General features: G+C 41.6%; 1 protein-coding gene across 6 annotated transcripts in view; it reads left to right on the forward strand.

Annotated features, from left to right (window-relative positions):
- The window catches only part of LOC128694479 (mitochondrial potassium channel ATP-binding subunit), a 348027-nt gene that overhangs the window by 36334 nt on the left and 290836 nt on the right, over positions 1-20857 (forward strand). For 3 of the 6 annotated variants that reach the window (XM_070081553.1, XM_070081574.1, XM_070081563.1), the window contains exons 4-6: positions 4051-4167; positions 11084-11257; positions 14676-14840. In XM_070081553.1, coding sequence (XP_069937654.1) covers positions 4051-4167; positions 11084-11257; positions 14676-14840 — 456 coding nt within the window. The remainder of the gene's footprint in view (positions 1-4050; positions 4168-11083; positions 11258-14675; positions 14841-20857) is intronic. The other 3 variants (XM_070081559.1, XM_070081577.1, XM_070081568.1) reach the window with 2 other exon arrangements.

Here is a 20857-nt window from a genome sequence, read left to right on the forward strand (position 1 = left end):
ATTTATCCCAGGTTATAACCTATTCCGATGCGACAGACTAAGCAGGCAACGGGGGGGAGGGGGGGGTTGGCCTGTATGTCACAGATTTGCTCATTTGCACAGAACTACTAAACTTTTCAAATGATGTAGTTGAAGTCTTGGCAGTAAAGATTGAAAACCAAAACCTTGCCATTGTGGTAGTATACAAGCCTCCAGATGCAACTTCCCAGCAATTCCAGGAGCAGCTTGAAAAAATTGACCGCTGTCTGGAAAATCTCCCAACTCCTGCTCCAAACATCTTACTACTGGGAGATTTCAACTTGAGACACCTAAAATGGAGGAGTATAGCAAACAATGTTTTAGCAGAGATCACCCTGGGAGGCAGCTCAGATGAAAATTCACACACGAACTATTAAATCTCTGCACCAAATTTACCTTAAACTAACAAATAGTAGAGCCTACAAGACTAGAAAATACACTGGACTTCATCTTCACTAACAGTGATGATCTGATACGTAATATAACTGTATCAACGACAGTACACTCATAACACGACATAATAGAGGTACAGTGGACCCCTGGTATTCGATGGCATCGGTATACGTTAAATTTGGTACTCGATACATTTTAACGCCAAAATTTTGCCTTGCCACTCGTTAAAAAACCTGGCACATGCGATCCGTCCTGGACGCATCCACGTGAGTGCCAGTGTTTATAAGCCAGCCAGTGTGCTCGCATCTAAGCATACATTCGGCACATTCTATATTATCACAGTGTTTTTGGTGCTTGTTTCAGCAAAATAAGTCATCATGGGCCCCAAGAAAGCTTCTAGTGCCAACCCTGTGGTAAAAATGGTGAGAATTAGTATGGAAATTAAGAAAGATTTTGAAGGGTTTGGGACTAACCCTGAGAAGCCTATGCCAGTTGTGGAATCCATTGTGCCTACTTCAAAAATTAAGGGAATGTGTGCAAAGTGGGTTGAACTGCAAACCTTTATGGATGAAAATCACCCTAACACAGCTATTGCAAGCCGTGTTGGTGACTATTACAATGACAATGTTGTGGCCCATTTTAGACAAATCGTAAAGGAACGGGAGGTACAGAGCTCTATGGACAGATTTGTTGTGCGACAGAGGTCCAGTGACTCTCAAGCTGGTCCTAGTGGCATTAAAAGAAGAAGGGAAGTAACCCCGGAAAAGGACTTGCTACCTCAAGTTCTAATGGAAGGGGATTCCTCTTCTAAACAATAAGTTCGACACTCTCCCCTCCTCCTATTCCATCAATCATCACCAGATCTTCATTAAAGGTAAGTGTCATGTATTCTATTGTTAGTAGAGTACTACTAACTGTGCATGTCTTCTTCAGTTTGTGTGCATTAAACTTAATATTTCATGTGGTAAAACTTATTTTTTCATAGTACTTTTGGGTGTCTTGCACGGATTAATTTGATTTCCATTATTTCTTATGGGGAAAATTAATTCGCTCTCCGATAATTTTGGCATACGATGAGCTCTCAGGAATGGATTAATATTGTATACCGGGGATCCACTGTACAGACATGTATACACAGGCCTCCTGACCAGCAAAATGTGAGCAGTCATGAAGGTCTCTTCACGAAATTCAAGTTCAATAACAAAAATATACAATGGAATCAAGTAAACCATGTCCTAAATGAAACAAGCTGGGAAGATATCCTAAACAACACGGATCCGAACATTTGCCTAGAAAAATTGAATTCTGTGGTTCTTGAGATCTGCTCAAGACACATTCCATTAAGAAAAAGAAAGATTTAAACTAGAAAAAGAGAGATGTTCCCTATACAGATGAAGGTGAAGAGTCACAGAGCTGCTGAGTGGGGCCAATATATCTGAAATACAAAGGGAGGCACTAGTCAATGAAATTGAAAATATCAAACTTAAGCTGAAGGAATCTTACAGGAGACAAGAATCATAGGAAGAACTAAAAGCCATAAAGGAAATTGAAAAAAAAAAAATCTTCTTCTCTTATGCCAAATCTAGGGAAAAAACAACATCCAGTATTGGGCCCCTGCTTAGGCAGGATGGGACATACACAGATGACACTCAAGAAATGAGTGAGATACTAAAGTTCCAATATGACTCAATGTTCAGCGAGCCACTGCCCAGACTAAGGGTCGTCGACAATCCAAATGAATTCTTCATAAACGAAACCCAAAATTTGGTCATCTCAAAAATCTCGGATATTATTCTAACTCCACAAGACTTTGAAGAGGCAATTAATGACATGCCCATGCACTCTGCCTCAGGCCGAGACTCATGGAACTCTGTGTTCATCAAGAATTGCAAGAAGCCCCTATTGCATGCCTTCAGCATTTTATGGAGAGGGAGCATGGATATGGGTCATCCCACACACACTAAAAACAACAGACATAGCCCCACTCCACAAAGGTGGCAGTAAAGCAGTTGCAAAGAACTACAGACCGAGAGCACTAAGATCCCATATATAAACCTTTGAGAGGGTTCTAGGAAGCAAGATCGCCAACCACCTAGATACCCATCATTTACACAACCCAAGGCAACATGGGTTTAGAGCAGGTCGCTCCTGCCTGTCCCAGCTACTGGACCACTATGACAAGGTCCTGGATGCTGTAGAGTGTAGAGGATAAACAAAATACACTTGTAGTATACACAGACTTTGCAAAAGCATTCGACAAGTGTGACTATGGTGTAATAGCATACAAAATGCGTGATAAAGGAACAAAGGGAAAAGTTGGTAGATGGATCTACAACTTCCTGACAAATAGAACATAAAGACTAATAGTAAATAGAGTAAAGCCCCAAGCAGCCACAGTCGAAAGCTATGTTCCACAAGGCACAGTACTCGCTCCCATTCTATTCCTCATCCTCATTTCTGACGTAGACAGAGATGTAAGCCATAGCTCCATGTCTTCCTTTGCAGATGACATGCAGATTACCATGGCAGTGACCTCCATCAAAGACACCGCAAGACTCTAAGCAGACATCAACCAAATCTTCGAATGGGCCACTCAAAACAATATGAAGTTCAACGAGGAGAAATTTCAACTACTCAGATATGGGAAACTTTAAGAAATTAAAAATGTGTCAGGATATATGACAAATTCTAACCATACAATAGAGTGAAAAAGTAATGTGAAGGACCTGGGAGTGATAATGTCAGTGGATCTCGCCTTCAAAAACCACAACAATGTATCTACCTCATCCGCTAGGAAAATGATAGGATGGATAATGAGAACCTTCAAAACTAGGGCTGCCAAGCCCATGATGATTCTCTTCAAATTGCTTGTGCTCTCTAGGCTGGAATACTGCTGTACATTAACAGCCCCCTTCAAGGCTGGTGACATTGCAGACCTGGAGAGTGTATAAAGACCTTTCATGGCGCACACAAGTACGATAAGGCACCTAAACTATTTGGAACAGTTGAAAGTCCTTGATCTGTATTCCCTCAAATGCAGGTGAGAGAGATACATGATAATACACACTTGGAAGGTCCTGGAGGGATTGGCACCAAAACTGCACACGAAAATCACTCCCAATGAAAGCAAAAGACTCGGCAGGAGATGCAGCATTCCTCCAATGAAAAGCGGGGGCTCCACAAGCACATTGACAGACAACACAATAAGTGTCTGGGGCCCAAGACTGTTCAGTTGCCTCCCAGAATACATAAGGGGGATTACCAATAGACCCCTGGCTGTCTTCAAGAAGGTACTGGACAAGCACCTAAAGTCAGTACCTGACCAGCCGGGCTGTGGTTTGTATGTCAGCTTGCGTGCGGCCAGCAGTAACAGCCTGGTTGATCAGACCCTGATCCACCATGAGGCCTGGTCTCAGACCGGGCCGCCGGGACATTGACCCCTGAAACCCTCTCCAGGTAAACTCCAGGTACCCACTCTGTAATCTGGCAAAATCACTAATCCAGGACCTTACAGATCCCGATGATGCCAGATTAGTGATGGTCAACCCGTAATACCATATATGATTATGTACTTCAGCTCAGCAGTTTTCTGTATCATGTGTTACACTGTAAATTAATCAAATGTTATCCTGTGTTGAGACATTAGTTCATCAAGTCCACCTAACAAGAGGCCAAGCTGTTGCTTCACATGATGGCTATAGTATCAGCTTCATCATTAAATTAGCACTGGGTGGAGGTGCTCTTCTAAGTGTAAAGGTAAGACTTAGTCATTCACTCAGATGTTAAAAGAGGCATTTTTTTTTAACTTTTGGTATACCATATAGTATAAGCTTTAGTGAAACTGCCTCTCTGCATCATTTGAAATTTATTAGAGGATGCTTTATTAATAGAGTTCATGTATGTTAAAGCCTATTGTGGGTTTCCTTTTCACAACTCTTCACTCAGAACACTGCACAGTAGCTAAAGAGCCATAAACATATACACTGTAAATGCATACATACATATGGAAGCAGTGCCTGCACTCTCAAGGAGACGTGGGGATGTTACAGTCAGTGGGTCATCTGAATTATGATGTTGGCACAAATGGTTGGTAGACAGCAACCACCCAGGGAAGTACTACCGGCCTGCCAGATGACTGTGAAACAGAAACTTGTAACTGTTTTGCATGATGGTAGGATTGCTGGTTTCTTTTTCTGTCTCATAAACATGCTAGATAACAGGGATGTCTTGCTACTCCTACTTACACTTTGGTCACACTTCACAGACATGCACATGCATATATATATACATACATCTAGGTTTTTCTCCCTTCTCTAAATAGCTCTTGTTCTTCTTTATTTCTTCTATTGTCCATGGGGAAGTGGAAAAGAATCTTTCCTCCGTAAGCCATGCGTGTAGTATGAGGTGACTAAAATGCCGGGAGCAATGGGCTAGTAACCCCTTCTCCTGTAGACATTTACTAAAAAAGAGAAGAAGAAAAACTTTATAAAACCTGGATGCTTGAATGTGCGTGGATGTAGTGTGGATGACAAGAAACAGATGATTGCTGATGTTATGAATGAAAAGAAGTTGGATGTCCTGGCCCTAAGCGAAACAAAGCTGAAGGGGTTAGGGGAGTTTCGGTGGGGGGAAATAAATGGGATTAAATCTGGAGTATCTGAGAGAGTTAGAGCTAAGGAAGGGGTAGCAGTAATGTTAAAGGATCAGTTATGGAAGGAGAAAAGAGAATATGAATGTGTAAATTCAAGAATTATGTGGATTAAGGTAAAGGTTGGATGCGAAAAGTGGGTCATAATAAGCGTGTATGCACCTGGAGAAGAGAGGAATGTAAAGGAGAGAGAGAGATTTTGGGAGATGTTAAGTGAATGTATAGGAGCCTTTGAACCAAGTGTGAGAGTAATTGTGGTAGGGGACCTGAATGCTAAAGTAGGAGAAACTTTTAGAGAGGGTGTGGTAGGTAAGTTTGGGTTGCCAGGTGTAAATGATAATGGGAGCCCTTTGACTGAACTTTGTATAGAAAGGGGTTTAGTTATAGGTAGTACATATTTTAAGAAAAAGAGGATAAATAAGTATACAAGATATGATGTAGGGCGAAATGACAGTAGTTTGTTGGATTATGTATTGGTAGATAAAAGACTGTTGAGTAGACTTCAGAATGTACATGTTTATAGAGGGGCCATAGATATATCAGATCACTTTTTAGTTGTAGCTTCACTGAGAGTAAAAGGTAGATGGGATACAAGGAGAATAGAAGCATCAGGGAAGAGAGAGGTGAAGGTTTATAAACTAAAAGAGGAGGCAGTTAGGGTAAGATATAAACAGCTATTGGAGGATAGATGGGCTAATGAGAGCATAGGCAATGGGGTCGAAGAGGTATGGGGTAGGTTTAAAAATGTAGTGTTAGAGTGTTCAGCAGAAGTTTGTGGTTGCAGGAAAGTGGGTGCGGGAGGGAAGAGGAGCAATTGGTGAAATGATGATGTAAAGAGAATAGTAAGGGAGAAAAAGTTAGAATATGAGAAATTTTTACAAAGTAGAAGTGATGCAAGGAGGGAAGAGTATATGGAGAAAAAGAGAGAGGTTAAGAGAGTGGTGAAGCAATGTAAAAAGAGAGCAAATGAGAGAGAGGGTGTGATATTATCAACAAATTTTGTTGAAAATAAGAAAAAGTTTTGTATTGAGTTTAACAAGTTAAGGAAGCCTAGAGAACAAATGGATTTGTCAGTTAAAACTAGGAGAGGAGAGTTATTAAATGGAGAGTTAGAGGTATTGGGAAGATGGAGGGAATATTTTGAGGAATTGTTAAATGTTGATGAAGATAGGGGAGCTGTGATTTTGTGTATAGGGCAAGGAGGAATAACATCTTGTAGAAGTGAGGAAGAGCCAGTTGTGAGTGTGGGGGAAGTTTGTGAGGCAGTAGGTAAAATGAAAGGGGGTAAGGCAGCCAGGATTGATGGGATAAAGATAGAAATGTTAATAGCAGGTGGGGATACAGTTTTAGAGTGGTTGGTGCAATTATTTAATAAATGTATGGAAGAAGGTAAGGTACCTAGGGATTGGCAGAGAGCATGCATAGTTCCTTTGTATAAAGGCAAAGGGGGCAAAAGAGAGTGCAAAAATTATAGGGGGATAAGTATACCTGGTAAAGTGTATGGTAGAGTTATTATTGAAAGAATTAAGAGTAAGACGGAGAATAGGATAGCAGATGAACAAGGAGGCTTTAAGAAAGGTAGGGGGTGTGTGGACCAGGTGTTTACAGTGAAACACATAAGTGAACAGTATTTAGATAAGGCTAAAGAGGTTTTTGTGGCATTTATGGATTTGGAAAAGGCGTATGACAGGGTGGATAGGGAAGCAATGTGGCAGATGTTGCAGGTGTATGGTATAGGAGGTAGGTTACTGAAAGCAGTGAAGAGTTTTTACGAGGATAGTGAGGCTCAAGTTAGAGTATGTAGGAAAGTGGGAGATTATTTCCCAGTAAAAGTAGGCCTTAGAGAAGGATGTGTGATGTCACTTTGGTTGTTTAATATATTTAAAGATGGGTTGTAAGAGAAGTAAATGCGAGGGTCTTGGCAAGAGGTGTGGAGTTAAAAGATAAAGAATCACACATAAAGTGGGAGTTGTCACAGTTGCTCTTTGCTGATGACGCTGTGCTCTTGGGAGATTCTGAAGAGAAGTTGCAGAGGTTGGTGGATGAATTTGGTAGGGTATGCAAAAGAAGAAAATTAAAAGTGAATACAGGAAAGAGTAAGGTTATGAGGATAACAAAACGATTAGGTGATGAAAGATTGGATATCAGATTGGAGGGAGAGAGTATGGAGGAGGTGAATGTATTCAGATATTTGGGAGTGGACGTGTCAGCGGATGGGTCTATGAAAGATGAGGTGAATCATAGAATTGATGAGGGGAAAAGGGTGAGTGGTGCACTTAGGAGTCTGTGGAGACAAAGAACTTTGTCCTTGGAGGCAAAGAGGGGAATGTATGAGAGTATAGTTTTACCAACGCTCTTATATGGGTGTGAAGCATGGGTGATGAATGTTGCAGCGAGGAGAAGGCTGGAGGCAGTGGAGATGTCATGTCTGAGGGCAATGTGTGGTGTGAATATAATGCAGAGAATTCGTAGTTTGGAAGTTAGGAGGAGGTGCGGGATTACCAAAACTGTTGTCCAGAGGGCTGAGGAAGGGTTGTTGAGGTGGTTCGGACATGTAGAGAGAATGGAGCGAAACAGAATGACTTCAAGAGTGTATCAGTCTGTAGTGGAAGGAAGGCAGGGTAGGGGTCGGCCTAGGAAAGGTTGGAGGGAAGGGGTAAAGGAGATTTTGTTTGCGAGGGGCTTGGACTTCCAGCAGGCATGCATGAGCATGTTTGATAGGAGTGAATGGAGACAAATGGTTTTTAATACTTGATGTGCTGTTGGAGTGTGAGCAAAGTGACATTTATGAAAGGATTCAGGGAAACCGGCAGGCCGGACTTGAGTCCTGGAGATGGGAAGTACAGTGCCTTCACTCTGAAGGAGGGGTGTTAATGTTGCAGTTTAAAAACTGTAGTGTAAAGCACCCTTCTGGCAAGACAGTGATGGAGTGAATGATGGTGAAAGTTTTTCTTTTTCGGGCCACCCTGCCTTGGTGGGAATCGGCCAGTGTGTTAATAAAAAAAAAATATTTTTAACTCATAGGCCATATCCTGCCAAGGCAGGGTGACCCACAATAAAAGGAAATAGTACTCATCATTCATTCAATCACTGTCTTGCCAAAAATGTGCCAACATCATGATTCAAATGACTCTTAGACTGTAACATCCCCACCCCTCCTTCAGAGTGTAGGCACTACCCCATCTACCTCCAGGACTCAATACCAGCTAACCAATTTCCATGAATTCCTTAGTAAATGTTACCTTGCTCACAATCCAACAAAATATCTAGTATCAGAAGCCACTTGTCTTCATTCACTTCAGTCTAACACCCTCACACAAGTCTGCTGAATGCTCAAGTGCAGAAATTTGAAAACGATATGGGGTTACAAAAGGTATAATTCATAGGGAAGAGGAAGAGTTGTTCATTTGGTTTGACTGTTGAGAAAGACTGGAGCATAAAAATCGGATGACTAGGAGGGTGATAATTCCAGGGCAGAAAGAAGGAAGGGTAGTGGTTGTCCTAGGAAGGGTTGAAGGGAAGAGGTGAAGGAGGTTTATAGTGGTTGGAACTTGAGCATCCAGCAGGCGTGTGTAAGCATATTAGATCAGACTGAGTGGAGACAAATGGTTTTTAGGATTTGACATGTTGTTGGAATATGAGCAAGGTAACTTAAAAGGATTTAGAAAAATCAGTTTGCCAGACTTAGAGTTTTGGAGATGAAGAGTACAGCACTAACACTTTAAAGGAGGGGGAGGGAATGTTGCAATGTTTAGGGTTATTTAAATTGTGATGTTCACACACTTTTGGCAAGTCATCTATTGAATGAATGATGGTGAATGTTTCTTTTTTTAATTTTTTTGGTTGATGGCCAAAACATTAAAAAAATATTAATGCACACCTATTCAGAAAAAGAGAGAGGTTAAGAGAGTGGTGAAGCAATGTAAAAAGAGAGCAAATGAGAGAGTGGGTAAGATGTTATCAACAAATTTTGTTGAAAATAAGAAAAAGTTTTGGAGTGAGATTAACAAGTTAAGAAAGCCTAGAGAACAAATGGATTTGTCAGTTAAAAATAGGAGAGGAGAGTTATTAAATGGAGAGTTAGAGGTATTGGGAAGATGGAGGGAATATTTTGAGGAATTGTTAAATGTTGATGAAGATAGGGAAGCTGTGATTTCGTGTATAGGGCAAGGAGGAACAACATCTTGTAGGAGTGAGGAAGAGCCAGTTGTGAGTGTGGGGGAAGTTTGTGAGGCAGTAGGTAAAATGAAAGGGGGTAAGGCAGCCGGGATTGATGGGATAAAGATAGAAATGTTAAAAGCAGGTGGGGATATAGTTTTGGAGAGGTTGGTGCAATTATTTAATAAATGTATGGAAGAGGGTAAGGTACCTAGGGATTGGCAGAGAGCATGCATAGTTCCTTTGTATAAAGGCAAAGGGGATAAAAGAGAGTGCAAAAATTATAGGGGGATAAGTGTGTTGAGTATACCTGGCAAAGTGTATGGTAGAGTTATTATTGAAAGAATTAAGAGTAAGACGGAGAATAGGATAGCAGATGAACAAGGAGGCTTTAGGAAAGGTAGGGGGTGTGTGGTGTGGACCAGGTGTTTACAATGAAACATATAAGTGAACAGTATTTAGATAAGGCTAAAGAGGTCTTTGTGGCATTTATGGATTTGGAAAAGGCGTATGACAGGGTGGATAGGGGGGCAATGTGGCAGATGTTGCAGGTGTATGGTGTAGGAGGTAGGTTACTGAAAGCAGTGAAGAGTTTTTACAAGGATAGTGAGGCTCAAGTTAGAGTATGTAGGAAAGAGGGAAATTATTTCCCAGTAAAAGTAGGCCTTAGACAAGGATGTGTGATGTCACCGTGGTTGTTTAATATATTTATAGATGGGGTTGTAAGAGAAGTAAATGCGAGGGTCTTGGCAAGAGGCGTGGAGTTAAAAGATAAAGAATCACACATAAAGTGGGAGTTGTCACAGTTGCTCTTTGCTAATGACACTGTGCTCTTGGGAGATTCTGAAGAGAAATTGCAGAGATTGGTGGATGAATTTGGTAGGGTGTGCAAAAGAAGAAAATTGAAATTATGAGGATAACAAAAAGATTAGGTGATGAAAGATTGGATATCAGATTGGAGGGAGAGAGTATGGAGGAGGTGAATGTATTCAGATATTTGGGAGTGGACGTGTCAGCAGATGGGTCTATGAAAGATGAGGTGAATCATAGAATTGATGAGGGGAAAAGGGTGAGTAGTGCACTTAGGAGTCTGTGGAGACAAAGAACTTTGTCCTTGGAGGCAAAGAGGGGAATGTATGAGAGTATAGTTTTACCAACGCTCTTATGTGGGTGTGAAGCATGGGTGATGAATGTTGCAGCGAGGAGAAGGCTGGAGGCAGTGGAGATGTCATGTCTGAGAGCAATGTGTGGTGTGAATATAATGCAGAGAATTCGCAGTTTGGAAGTTAGGAGGAGGTGCGGGATTACCAAAACTGTTGTCCAGAGGGCTGAGGAAGGGTTGTTGAGGTGGTTCGGACATGTAGAGAGAATGGAGCGAAACAGAATGACTTCAAGAGTGTATCAGTCTGTAGTGGAAGGAAGGCGGGGTAGTGGTCGGCCTAGGAAAGGTTGGAGGGAGGGGGTAAAGGAGGTTTTGTGTGCGAGGGGCTTGGACTTCCAGCAGGCATGCGTGAGCGTGTTTGATAGGAGTGAATGGAGACAAATGGTTTTTTAATATTTGACGTGCTGTTGGAGTGTGAGCAGGGTAACATTTATGAAGGGGTTCAGGGAAACCGGCAGGCCGGACTTGAGTCCTGGAGATGGGAAGTACAGTGCCTGCACTCTGAAGGAGGGGTGTTAAGGTTGCAGTTTAAAAACTGTAGTGTAAAGCACCCTTCTGGCAAGACAGTGATGGAGTGAATGATGGTGAAAGTTTTTCTTTTTCGGGCCACCCTGCCTTGGTGGGAATCGGCCTGTGTGATAATAAAAAAAAAAAAAAACATATTCAGTACAGTATATATTAATGAATGTTTTTCTTTTTTTCAGGTTTTAACCACTCCATTAAAGGTGGACTGCAAAGTGAACCAGCCCACACAAGAGATACGTGATAGATTACATGGAACAGAGAGCTCTGAGGATTCAGTAGACCCACCATTTGACTGGCTTGCTTTTTGGCAGTTGCTGAAGCCTCAGCTACATTATTTCCTAGCTGCGATGGTGGTAAACTCCTAATATTTACATTTTTTTGGGACAAATCGGCTGCATCTCTCCAAGACAGAGTGACCTAGAAAGAGAGATGGAAGTTTTTCTCATTAAATTTAGTAATAATATTTACATGTGATTAGTATATTCTGTTTCCTTTGACATTACAAATGCTTGTCAGTGTAATGACAGCTTGAATATAATTTTTTATTGAATCCAAATAAATTTAAATTTTATTGTATACCTACCATATAGGCATACAATATCAGCATGCAAATTATGTGGTGTCCATATTTCCAGGTACAGTCTCTAACTCGTTATTTCTGCAAAGTGTTTTCTAAGTGCTCACAGCAGTTTGCATTCTGCTTGTAGACGATCTTTAATTCATGTTGTAGTAGTTGAATTTAAGGTTTTCAATGACCACTAAAACCTTATCAATTTTATAGACAAAAATCTATCAAGTTATGGATAACTTCTTTCACACCACACCTTCCTGTGCTGTTGCCCAGAACAGTGTTGCCATTGCAATCAGAATGATATGTTAATACTTGGGTCAAGGTCATCCCCCATCCAGGAGAAAGGAATGAGAGATATTTTTGCCCTAAATGGGAGCAAATACAGTGGTCCCTAAATTGTCGTCCTTAATCCGTTCCTGGAAGTGGGACTATTATCGAAATAGACGATTTTCGAATCAATTTTCCCCATAAGAAATAATGTAAATCAATTAATTCGTTCCAGACACCCAGAAGTATCAACAACAATTTTTTTTTTTACCTAAAAGATAGATTTACATGCACAAAAGAATGAACATCCAACATGACAGTTACCTTTATTGAAGGCTGTTGTTGATGAATGGAAGACAGGGAGGAGGAGAGAGGGAAGAGAGGTTATTGTTTTGAAGGGGAATCCCTCTCCATAGGGTCTCTAGGTCACTTCAGGGGTCACTTCCCTAGCATAAATATAGATTTACATGCAGAAAAGAATGCCAAATAAATGTAAAGCACTAATAAAATGTATAAATGAACATTGGTAATAGGGGTAGTTGATGAGTGGAACGATCTGCCTAGTAGGGTGATCGAAGCTAAAACATTGGGTAGTTTCAAATTTAGATTGGATAAATACACAAGTGAGAGGGGTTGGATTTGAGTCGGACTTGCACCTGAGCTTATTGCTTGGGTAGCATTTGTTCTGTTAGTGGGTTGGATTTGTGAAGGACCGGCCTAGTATGGGCCAGGAGGCCTGTTGCAGTGTTCCTACTTTCTTAAGTTCTTATTTAACATCACACTTACCAGTAGGGTGATCTAGGCTAGGACCTTGGGTAGCTTTAAGAAGAGATTGGACAAATATGTGAGTTGGAGGAGCTGAGTTTGATTTGTGTCATTGGGTACGCGAGTAAATTCTTGGGTAGCTTTGGGTAGAGGTCATTTTGATAAGGACCTGCCTTGTATGGGCCAATAGACCTGCAGTGTTCTTCCATTGTTATGTTCTTAGTAGGAAGGATTGTAAAGGACCTGCCTAGTATGGGCCAGCAGGCCTACTGCAGTGTTCCTCCTTTCTTATGTTCTTAATGGAGATTTGTTTGTGTGAGGGAGGGATGGCAAGTTTATTGTTGGAGAATATGATACTAATATCAACTCTATGGCTTATTTATCTATCACAATTCAGCTAATATGACATAATAAACAATATTAATAACATAGAAACATGGAATATACTCTAGAATGAATAAAATAAGTCATTACGTATGTCACAAGAGGTGTTGTGTTGTGTTGTTGTTGGGTATATAAGGGCTACTGAGTGTAAGCCGTCCATAATGGTGGTGAAGCAGCAGCTGAGGCGGCGGTGTTTTCTGTAGCCCTATATAACTCCAACAACATTGGAGAAGTTGGTAGAATCGCTGAATCACTAAAGAAGGAACCCTCTACCACCATCGCTACGACCTTCTACCACTATTACAACTGTTACCACCATCACTACTACCTTCTACCACCATCACTACCACCATCAACCACTATCACAACTGCTTCCACTCTACCACCACCACCTTTGTATTTTTCTACAAACTTTTTCATAAATTATGTGTTTCTCACATTCTTTACCAAAGGGCTGGCACTAGAAGTTTTCTTTGGAGCCATGGTAGCTTATTTAGCACTTGCAAGCACTAAAATCAATGGAATATTATGCAATATTTCGTAGGAGCGTGTGAGAGGACCGTCGCTCACTGGTAAACAATGGCACACTGGCTGGGAAGGCAGGCCCAGGCGGCTCAGAGCGTGAGTACCCATCCCGGACGAAGGACGATTAGCGAGTTAATGGATCATTTGCGAGCCAATGTTTAGACGAAATAACGGAACTATTTCTGAAATGGACGACTTTCAGGCCGGACGATTATTGAGGGACCACTGTATGTACCAAATGTGTTCTGGGCAGACTGGAACTAAGAGACATCCCTCCTTCCTTCTTTCCTTCCTTCCTTTCCCTTGCCACACCCCCATCCCCCTGCCACCCTTCCTACCCCCTGCCACCCTTCCTACCCTCCTGCCACCCTTCCTACCCTCCTGCCACCCTTCCTACCCCCCTGCCACCCTTCCTACCCCCCTGCCACCCTTCCTACCCCCCTGCCACCCTTCCTACCCCCCTGCCACCCTTTTTACCTCCCTTCCATCCTTCCTACCCCCATGCCACCTCTCCATCCTCCTGCCACCTCCCACCTCTCCTCTGTCTTCCTCGCTCCTTGAATGTGGATATACTAAGGCTGGATAATCAAGCAGCCATTATATAGTAAATAAATAAAGTTGCTACAAAGAGTGGGATTGACACTAGTTTGGGTATCTGGGATATCAAATACCCAAACCAGTGTTATGTCAATGGTGTGGGTATTTTATTTGAGTCTCTTAGTTGAGCCTTTAGTTTCAGTAAGTTTTATGAATATTTTATATTTTCAGCTTTTGTCCCTAATTTGTTTAATATGTTTGTTTTTATTCAAGAGTATCTTTTTGTTATTTTTCAAGAGCATCTTTTTTGTTATTTTTTCATATTCACTTGCTTCATCAATAGGTTTAAATATGGACTTAGTGAGCTGTAGGTTGTATATTGGTCCGTTGTGTTTTATAAAAGTTTTGGGACTTATTAAGAAAAGTAATGTGGATATTGTTAAGAGTATGTAAAATCTATGAAGTTAGGTTATTCTTGACTTCTAATCGTTGTTTTGCATCCTTAGATTTCTATGTTTTCTCTAGGTAAATGAAAAACCTGTTACTTTATTTTTCTCTAGTGTAGAAACCATATTTAATGTAATTGAATATACAGTACTTGTGCAGTATATTTTTTTAATTATGTTCATATTTTTATTATTAGCTCATATATCTTAATCTATTTCATTTTTTAATTAAAAATTATTTGTGATGCTATGTGTTATACAATTTGATCTTTGCAGAGTGCATTGATTGTTGCTCTGGCCAATGTTCACATTCCACTTCTCTTGGGTGATGTTGTGAATGTAGTTGCAAAGTTTACAAGAGAAACTGAAAATGAAGGAAGAAGCTATATGCAAGAAATTTATGTTCCTTCTGTCAAGTTAATTAAGTACTGTGTAGCTCAGGTTAGTTGACTGTATATAAGTTACACAGTACAGTACCTATTATCGTGGAGGTACAGCACAGTACAGTGGAACTTCGGATTTCGTACTCACCGAATATGGTACGTTTCAGATTTAGACCACTTCTTTTGGGTGAAATTTTGGTCTGGATTTCATACCTCCACCCAGAAATTGTATATATCAGACGCGTCTGCCCACCCAGGACGCTGCCACTCACGCATACGTGTCTCAGTCTGGATCTGTCTCTGGTCGAGTGAGCATTACTTCGCTCGATTATTGAGTGCGACTGTGAAATAAGCCACCATGGGCCCAGAGAAAGTTCCTAGTGCCACCCCTTTGGTAAAGAAGGTGAGAAACACGATAGAGTTCAAGAAAGAGATTGTAGAAAAATACAAAAGTGGCTTACGATTAGCCAAGCTTGCCAGGATGTATGGGAAGTTGAAATCAGCAATCTGTTCCATCCTGGCAAAGAAACTAGAAATCAAGGAAGCTGAAGTTGCAAAAGGGGTAAATTCTTTCTTCTTTCAACAAACCGGCTGTATCCCACCAAGGCAGGGTGGCCCAAAAAGAAAAACAAAAGTTTCTCTTTTTAAATTTAGTAATTTATTCAGGAGAAAGGGTTACTAGCCCCTTGCTCCTGGCATTTTAGTCGCCTCTTACAACACGCATGGCTTACGGAGGAAGAATTCTGTTCCACTTCCCCATGGAGATAAGAAAAAAACAAGAACAAGAACTAGAAAGAAAATAGAAGAAAACCTAGAGGGGTGTGTATATTGCTTGCACATGTATGTGTAATATGACCTAAGCGTAAGTAGAAGTAGCAAGACATATCTGAAATCTTGCATGCTTATGAGACAGACAAAAGACACCAGCAATCCTACCATCATGTAAAACAAATACAGGCTTCCGTTTTACGCTCACTTGGCAGGACGGTAGTACCTCCCTGGGCGGCTGCTGTCTACCAACCTACTACCTATAAAAGGGGTAAATATGCTAACGAAACAAGGATCACAAACAGTCGAAGATGTGAATTTGTTGTTGATGTGAATCAACGAAAAACAGTTAGCGGGAGATAGTGTTGTGGAGTCGATCATTTGCAAAAAGTCAAAGCAGTTGCATCCGGATCTCGTAAAGAAAAAGCCTGGAACGTGTGCTTCTGTTAGTGAATTTAAGGCCAGCATAGGCGCTGCAAGGGGAGAAGGTAACTTCTTCAGTGATTAAGGACATTTGTGCAAAGTGGAATGAGGTGCAAATTTTTGTGGAAAAATATCACCCTGACCGAGCTGATACAAGCCGTATCTGCAACATGTTCAGTGACAATACTGTCCCATTTAGGCAAATCTTAAAGAGACGCCAGAAACAGAGCTCTCTGAACAGATTTTTAGTGCAACAGGGGTCCACTGCCAGTAAAAGACAAAGAAGGGAAGTAACTCTGGATTGGGCTTTGATACCTGAAGTCCTTATGGAGGGGGATTCCCCTTCCAAACAGTAAGCTCTCCTCCCTCTCCCCTCCTCGCCTTCTTCCATGCGCCAGAAGGGTCTTCAATAAAGGTATGTAATAGTGATTTAAATGTTCATTTATCCATTTCATTAGTGCTTTATATTTATTTCTCATTGTTTTTTTTATGTAAAACTATAGTTATTCTTTAAAAAATGTATTTTTGTTAATATTTTTGGGTGTCTGGAATGGATTAATTGTATTTACATTATTTCTTATGGGAAATATTACTTCGGTTTTTTGTATGTTTCAGATTTAGACTGACCTTCTGGAACAGATTAAGTACGAAATCTGGGGTTCCACTGTACTCTATATGGTTTGTAAAATCTTTTATAAGAACATAAGAAAAAAGGAACACTGCAGCAGGCCTACTGGCCCATGCGAGGCAGATCCATTTCTCCTACTGGTTTAAGCCAGTGCCCTAATCTATTCAGGTCAGGTCACATTCACTTAAGGAAGAGTACTGCATCTGACCTAGTAGCACAAGCTAGTCAAGTCCAACTCTCACCCACCCACACCCACTCATGTATTTATTTAACCTATTTTTAAAACTACACAATGTCTTAGCTTCTATGACGGTACTTGGGAGTGTGTTCCACTCATCCACAACTCTGTTACTAAACTAGTGCTTTCCTATATCCTTCCCGAATCTGAATTTTTCCAACTTAAAGCCATTGCTACAAGTCCTGTCTAGGTTAGATATTTTTAGCATGCTGCTTATATTCATTGTGCATTAGCACAACATAACTATACAAATGAAAACTGTCATGGCAGAAAAGTTTAAATTTCTGTGTTAATCATGTATAGAATACTGGAGATGCCAATCCCCAGCCTCTGTCCAAACCAGTCTTTACACACTTCTACTAGTTCTAGCACTTGATTTCTCATAAAAAAAGTTTTTTACTATTTCCAGCACCCCACCTCATATCCTTAGTGTAAGTTTGTGAATACAATGCAGAGAATTCGTAGTTTGGAAGTTAGGAGGAGGTGCGGGATTACCAAAACTGTTGTCCAGAGGGCTGAGGAAGGGTTATTGAGGTGGTTCGGACATGTAGAGAGAATGGAGCAAAACAGAATGACTTCAAGAGTGTATCAGTCTGTAGTGGAAGGAAGGCGGGGTAGGGGTTGGCCTAGGAAAGGTTGGAGGGAGGGGGTAAAGGAGGTTTTGTGTGCGAGGGGCTTGGACTTCCAGCAGGCGTACGTGAGCGTGTTTGATAGGAGTGAATGGAGACGAATGGTTTTTAACCCTTTGACTGTTTCTGACGTATTTATACGCACAAATTCTAGCGGCTTCAAATCAAGCGGGAAAGGCCTGGTAGGCCTACATGAAAGAGAATGGGTCTCAGTGGTCGGTGTGCACCCTGTGAAAAAAATCTGGGACCCAGCGGTGCATTGTGGGAACGCCATGTTGTTAGTCCATTTTCACCATGCCTCTCGGTAAGAAGTTCCTCACTCCTCGGCGGATTGGAGGTCTTTTGTTCCCAAGTGATAGCTCTAACAGCGATGAAAATGTCAGTGACAGTGAATTCCAGGGTTTTGAAGTGAGTGCTACCGGAAAAAGTGCCCAGGATAACGTAATTAGTGATGAAAACCCAGATGACCCACAACCTTCCACCTCTGGTGCTGGGCCGGCTTGTTCACGTTCACATTTGCCTGTACCAGGACGAAAGAGGAAACTATTTGGTCATGTACAACACCCAGATGTTAGCAGTGATAGTGATAGTGATTTCAAGGTCATTGAAAGCAGTTCTAGTGACAGTGAGAATGAATATTCCCCAGTGAAGCGGCAGTATGTACGACGTGGCATGCGGTCTGGTAGTGTTTCATATGTTGTTCCAAGGGGAAGGAGAAACTCTGGGAGCACATCCCGTGGCCCTACACCACGACCTTATAGTGAAGATGACGATATTGTAACAATGGGTATGAATGATGTGAGTGATGGAGCAGGCAGTGGTGGTGATAGTGAGGGTGGCACGGCCCATGTGGCACCATCAGCGGGCCACGTTACTACCCACGCTGCTAACTCTGCACAACAACCAGCCTCACCCTACCCCACACTCCCACAACCTGCACCACCACAACCTGCACAACCACAACCTGCACAACCACAACCACGGTACAATATCCAGACCCCACCAGCAGACCGCATCTGGGATTGGCAGGACGGTGACGAGTTTGTTCCCAGTCCCCATGACTTTGATGAAGCACAAAGTGGAATAAAGCCATCTTGTCCACTTGGGAACAATGCCAGTGAACTGGACTGCTTTGAGTTATTCATCGATGAACCCCTGATGGACTTCATTGTCAGGGAAACAAACACATACTGTGATTACACCATGGCAAATACAATTCTCTCACCAAAATCACGGCTACACAAGTGGAAGGAGACAACTGTGGCAGAGATGTACCTGTTTTTTGCCACAATAATGCTTATGCCACATGTGTATAAGCACACTGTCACCACATACTGGGCAACAGAACGCCTGATTTCAACTCCAGGTTTTAGTGACATTATAGGTGTCAATCGTTTCCTGATACTGTTATGTATGTTACACTTTTCAGACAAAACCAGGCCTGTCAGAAGCGACAGGTTATATAAGATCAGAAATGTGTTTATGTACCTGAAGCAAAAGTGCTGCATGTGTTTTTATCCCTTCAGGAAGCTTGTTATTGATGAGTCCTTGATTTTATTCAAAGGAAGACTCTCATTCAAGCAATATATACCAAGCAAGAGGAAACGCTTTGGTATAAAGCTATTTGTACTGTGTGATTGCAGAAGTGGTCTAGTTTTGGATATCATTGTGTACACCGGCAGTAATACTTTGAGAGATACCATGAAGTTATTGGGTATCTCTGGTGATGTGGTTCGAACAATGATGGAACCATATCTTGGTAAGGGGCATATGTTATTTACTGATAACTGGTACACAAGCCCCTTACTCAGTGATTTCTTGCGAGTGAACTTGACAGACGTGTGTGGCACAGTGCGTTGTAATCGTAAACATATGCCAAGGTTCGACGCTGGCACTCACAGAGGTGAGGTGCAAGCCTTTGCTGCCAATGACATCATGGCATTTCGGTGGCATGACAAACGTGATGTCACATTGTTGACATCAGTTCACAGAAACGAAATGGTACCCAGTGGCAGGGACAACAGAGAGACCAATGAACCCTTTCTAAAGCCTGCAGCTGTCATGGACTACAACCTCAATATGTGCTTAGTGGACAAATGTGACATGCAGATTGGGTTTGCAGACTGTGTACGCAAGAGTTATAAGTGGTATATAAAACTTTTTTCCATCTTGTTGATATCTCTATGCTAAATGCTTTTAACATATACAAGTTGAAGACCAACAAAACACCAAAATATTGTGAACTTTGCCTGTCAGTAATCAGACAAATAATTGCAAAGTACCAAGGAGCAACTCCTGCAATAGACCAGCGCCCACACACGTCATCTCGTTTCAGGCCTGGTGATCACTACCCCATACAACTGCCCCCTACTACTGCCAAGAAAAATGCTCAGAAGAGGTGTTATGTATGTATGCATACCACAAAACGCCCACAAACACCCAGAGACACTCGTTTTATGTGTGAGGAGTGTCAAGTGCCCCTCTGCATATACCCATGTTTCAAAGAGTTCCACAAGCTGCAGCAGTTCTAGGAACGTGTTTAGTGACTGTACATATGTATATATATTATGGAACAATAGTAATAAACATTGTTTTGTATTGTTTGTTTGTGTAAACAAAGTGTATACACAAACTAATAGTGATAAAGTTTGTTCTGTTATTGTGTTGTAAACAATGAGTGTATATTTGAAGAATGCACCTTACATTGGTCTCACAGGCCACATAAGTTACCTGGAACAGAAAAATATTGAAAAATGCAAGAAACCTTTGAATTAGAGTAAATAAAAGAATACCGGGTGGGCGGCAGTTGCCGCTGTTGCCGTACGCACGTCACTTTCTGCAAACTTTGCAGCTCTATATCTCGGTAAGTACTGATGGCAAAAAAAATTTTTTAGGCTTAAAACACTCACAAAAATATTCCTAACATTTTCATAAGAAAAAATAATTTTTTTTTTTCGAATATTTGGCGACATAGAATGACAGTTTCAGAGAGGGGCCTGAAACAGTCAAAGGGTTAATACTTGACGTGCTGTTGGAGTGTGAGCAAAGTAACATTTATGAAGGGGTTCAGGGAAACCGGCAGGCCAGACTTGAGTCCTGGAGATGGGAAGTACAGTGCCTGCACTCTGAAGGAGGGGTGTTAATGTTGCAGTTTAAAAACTGTAGTGTAAAGCACTCTTCTGGCAAGACAGTGATGGAGTGAATGATGGTGAAAGTTTTTCTTTTTCGGGCCACCCTACCTTGGTGGGAATCGGCCAGTGTTTACCTGGAGTTTACCTGGAGAGAGTTTCGGGGGTCAACGCCCCCGCGGCCCAGTCTGTGACCAGGCCTCCTGGTGGATCAGCGCCTGATCAACCAGGCTGTTGCTGCTGGCTGCATGCAAACCAACG

Source organism: Cherax quadricarinatus, chromosome 6 (assembly GCF_038502225.1).
Source record: "Cherax quadricarinatus isolate ZL_2023a chromosome 6, ASM3850222v1, whole genome shotgun sequence".
In the NCBI taxonomy this organism is placed as follows: domain Eukaryota; kingdom Metazoa; phylum Arthropoda; class Malacostraca; order Decapoda; family Parastacidae; genus Cherax; species Cherax quadricarinatus.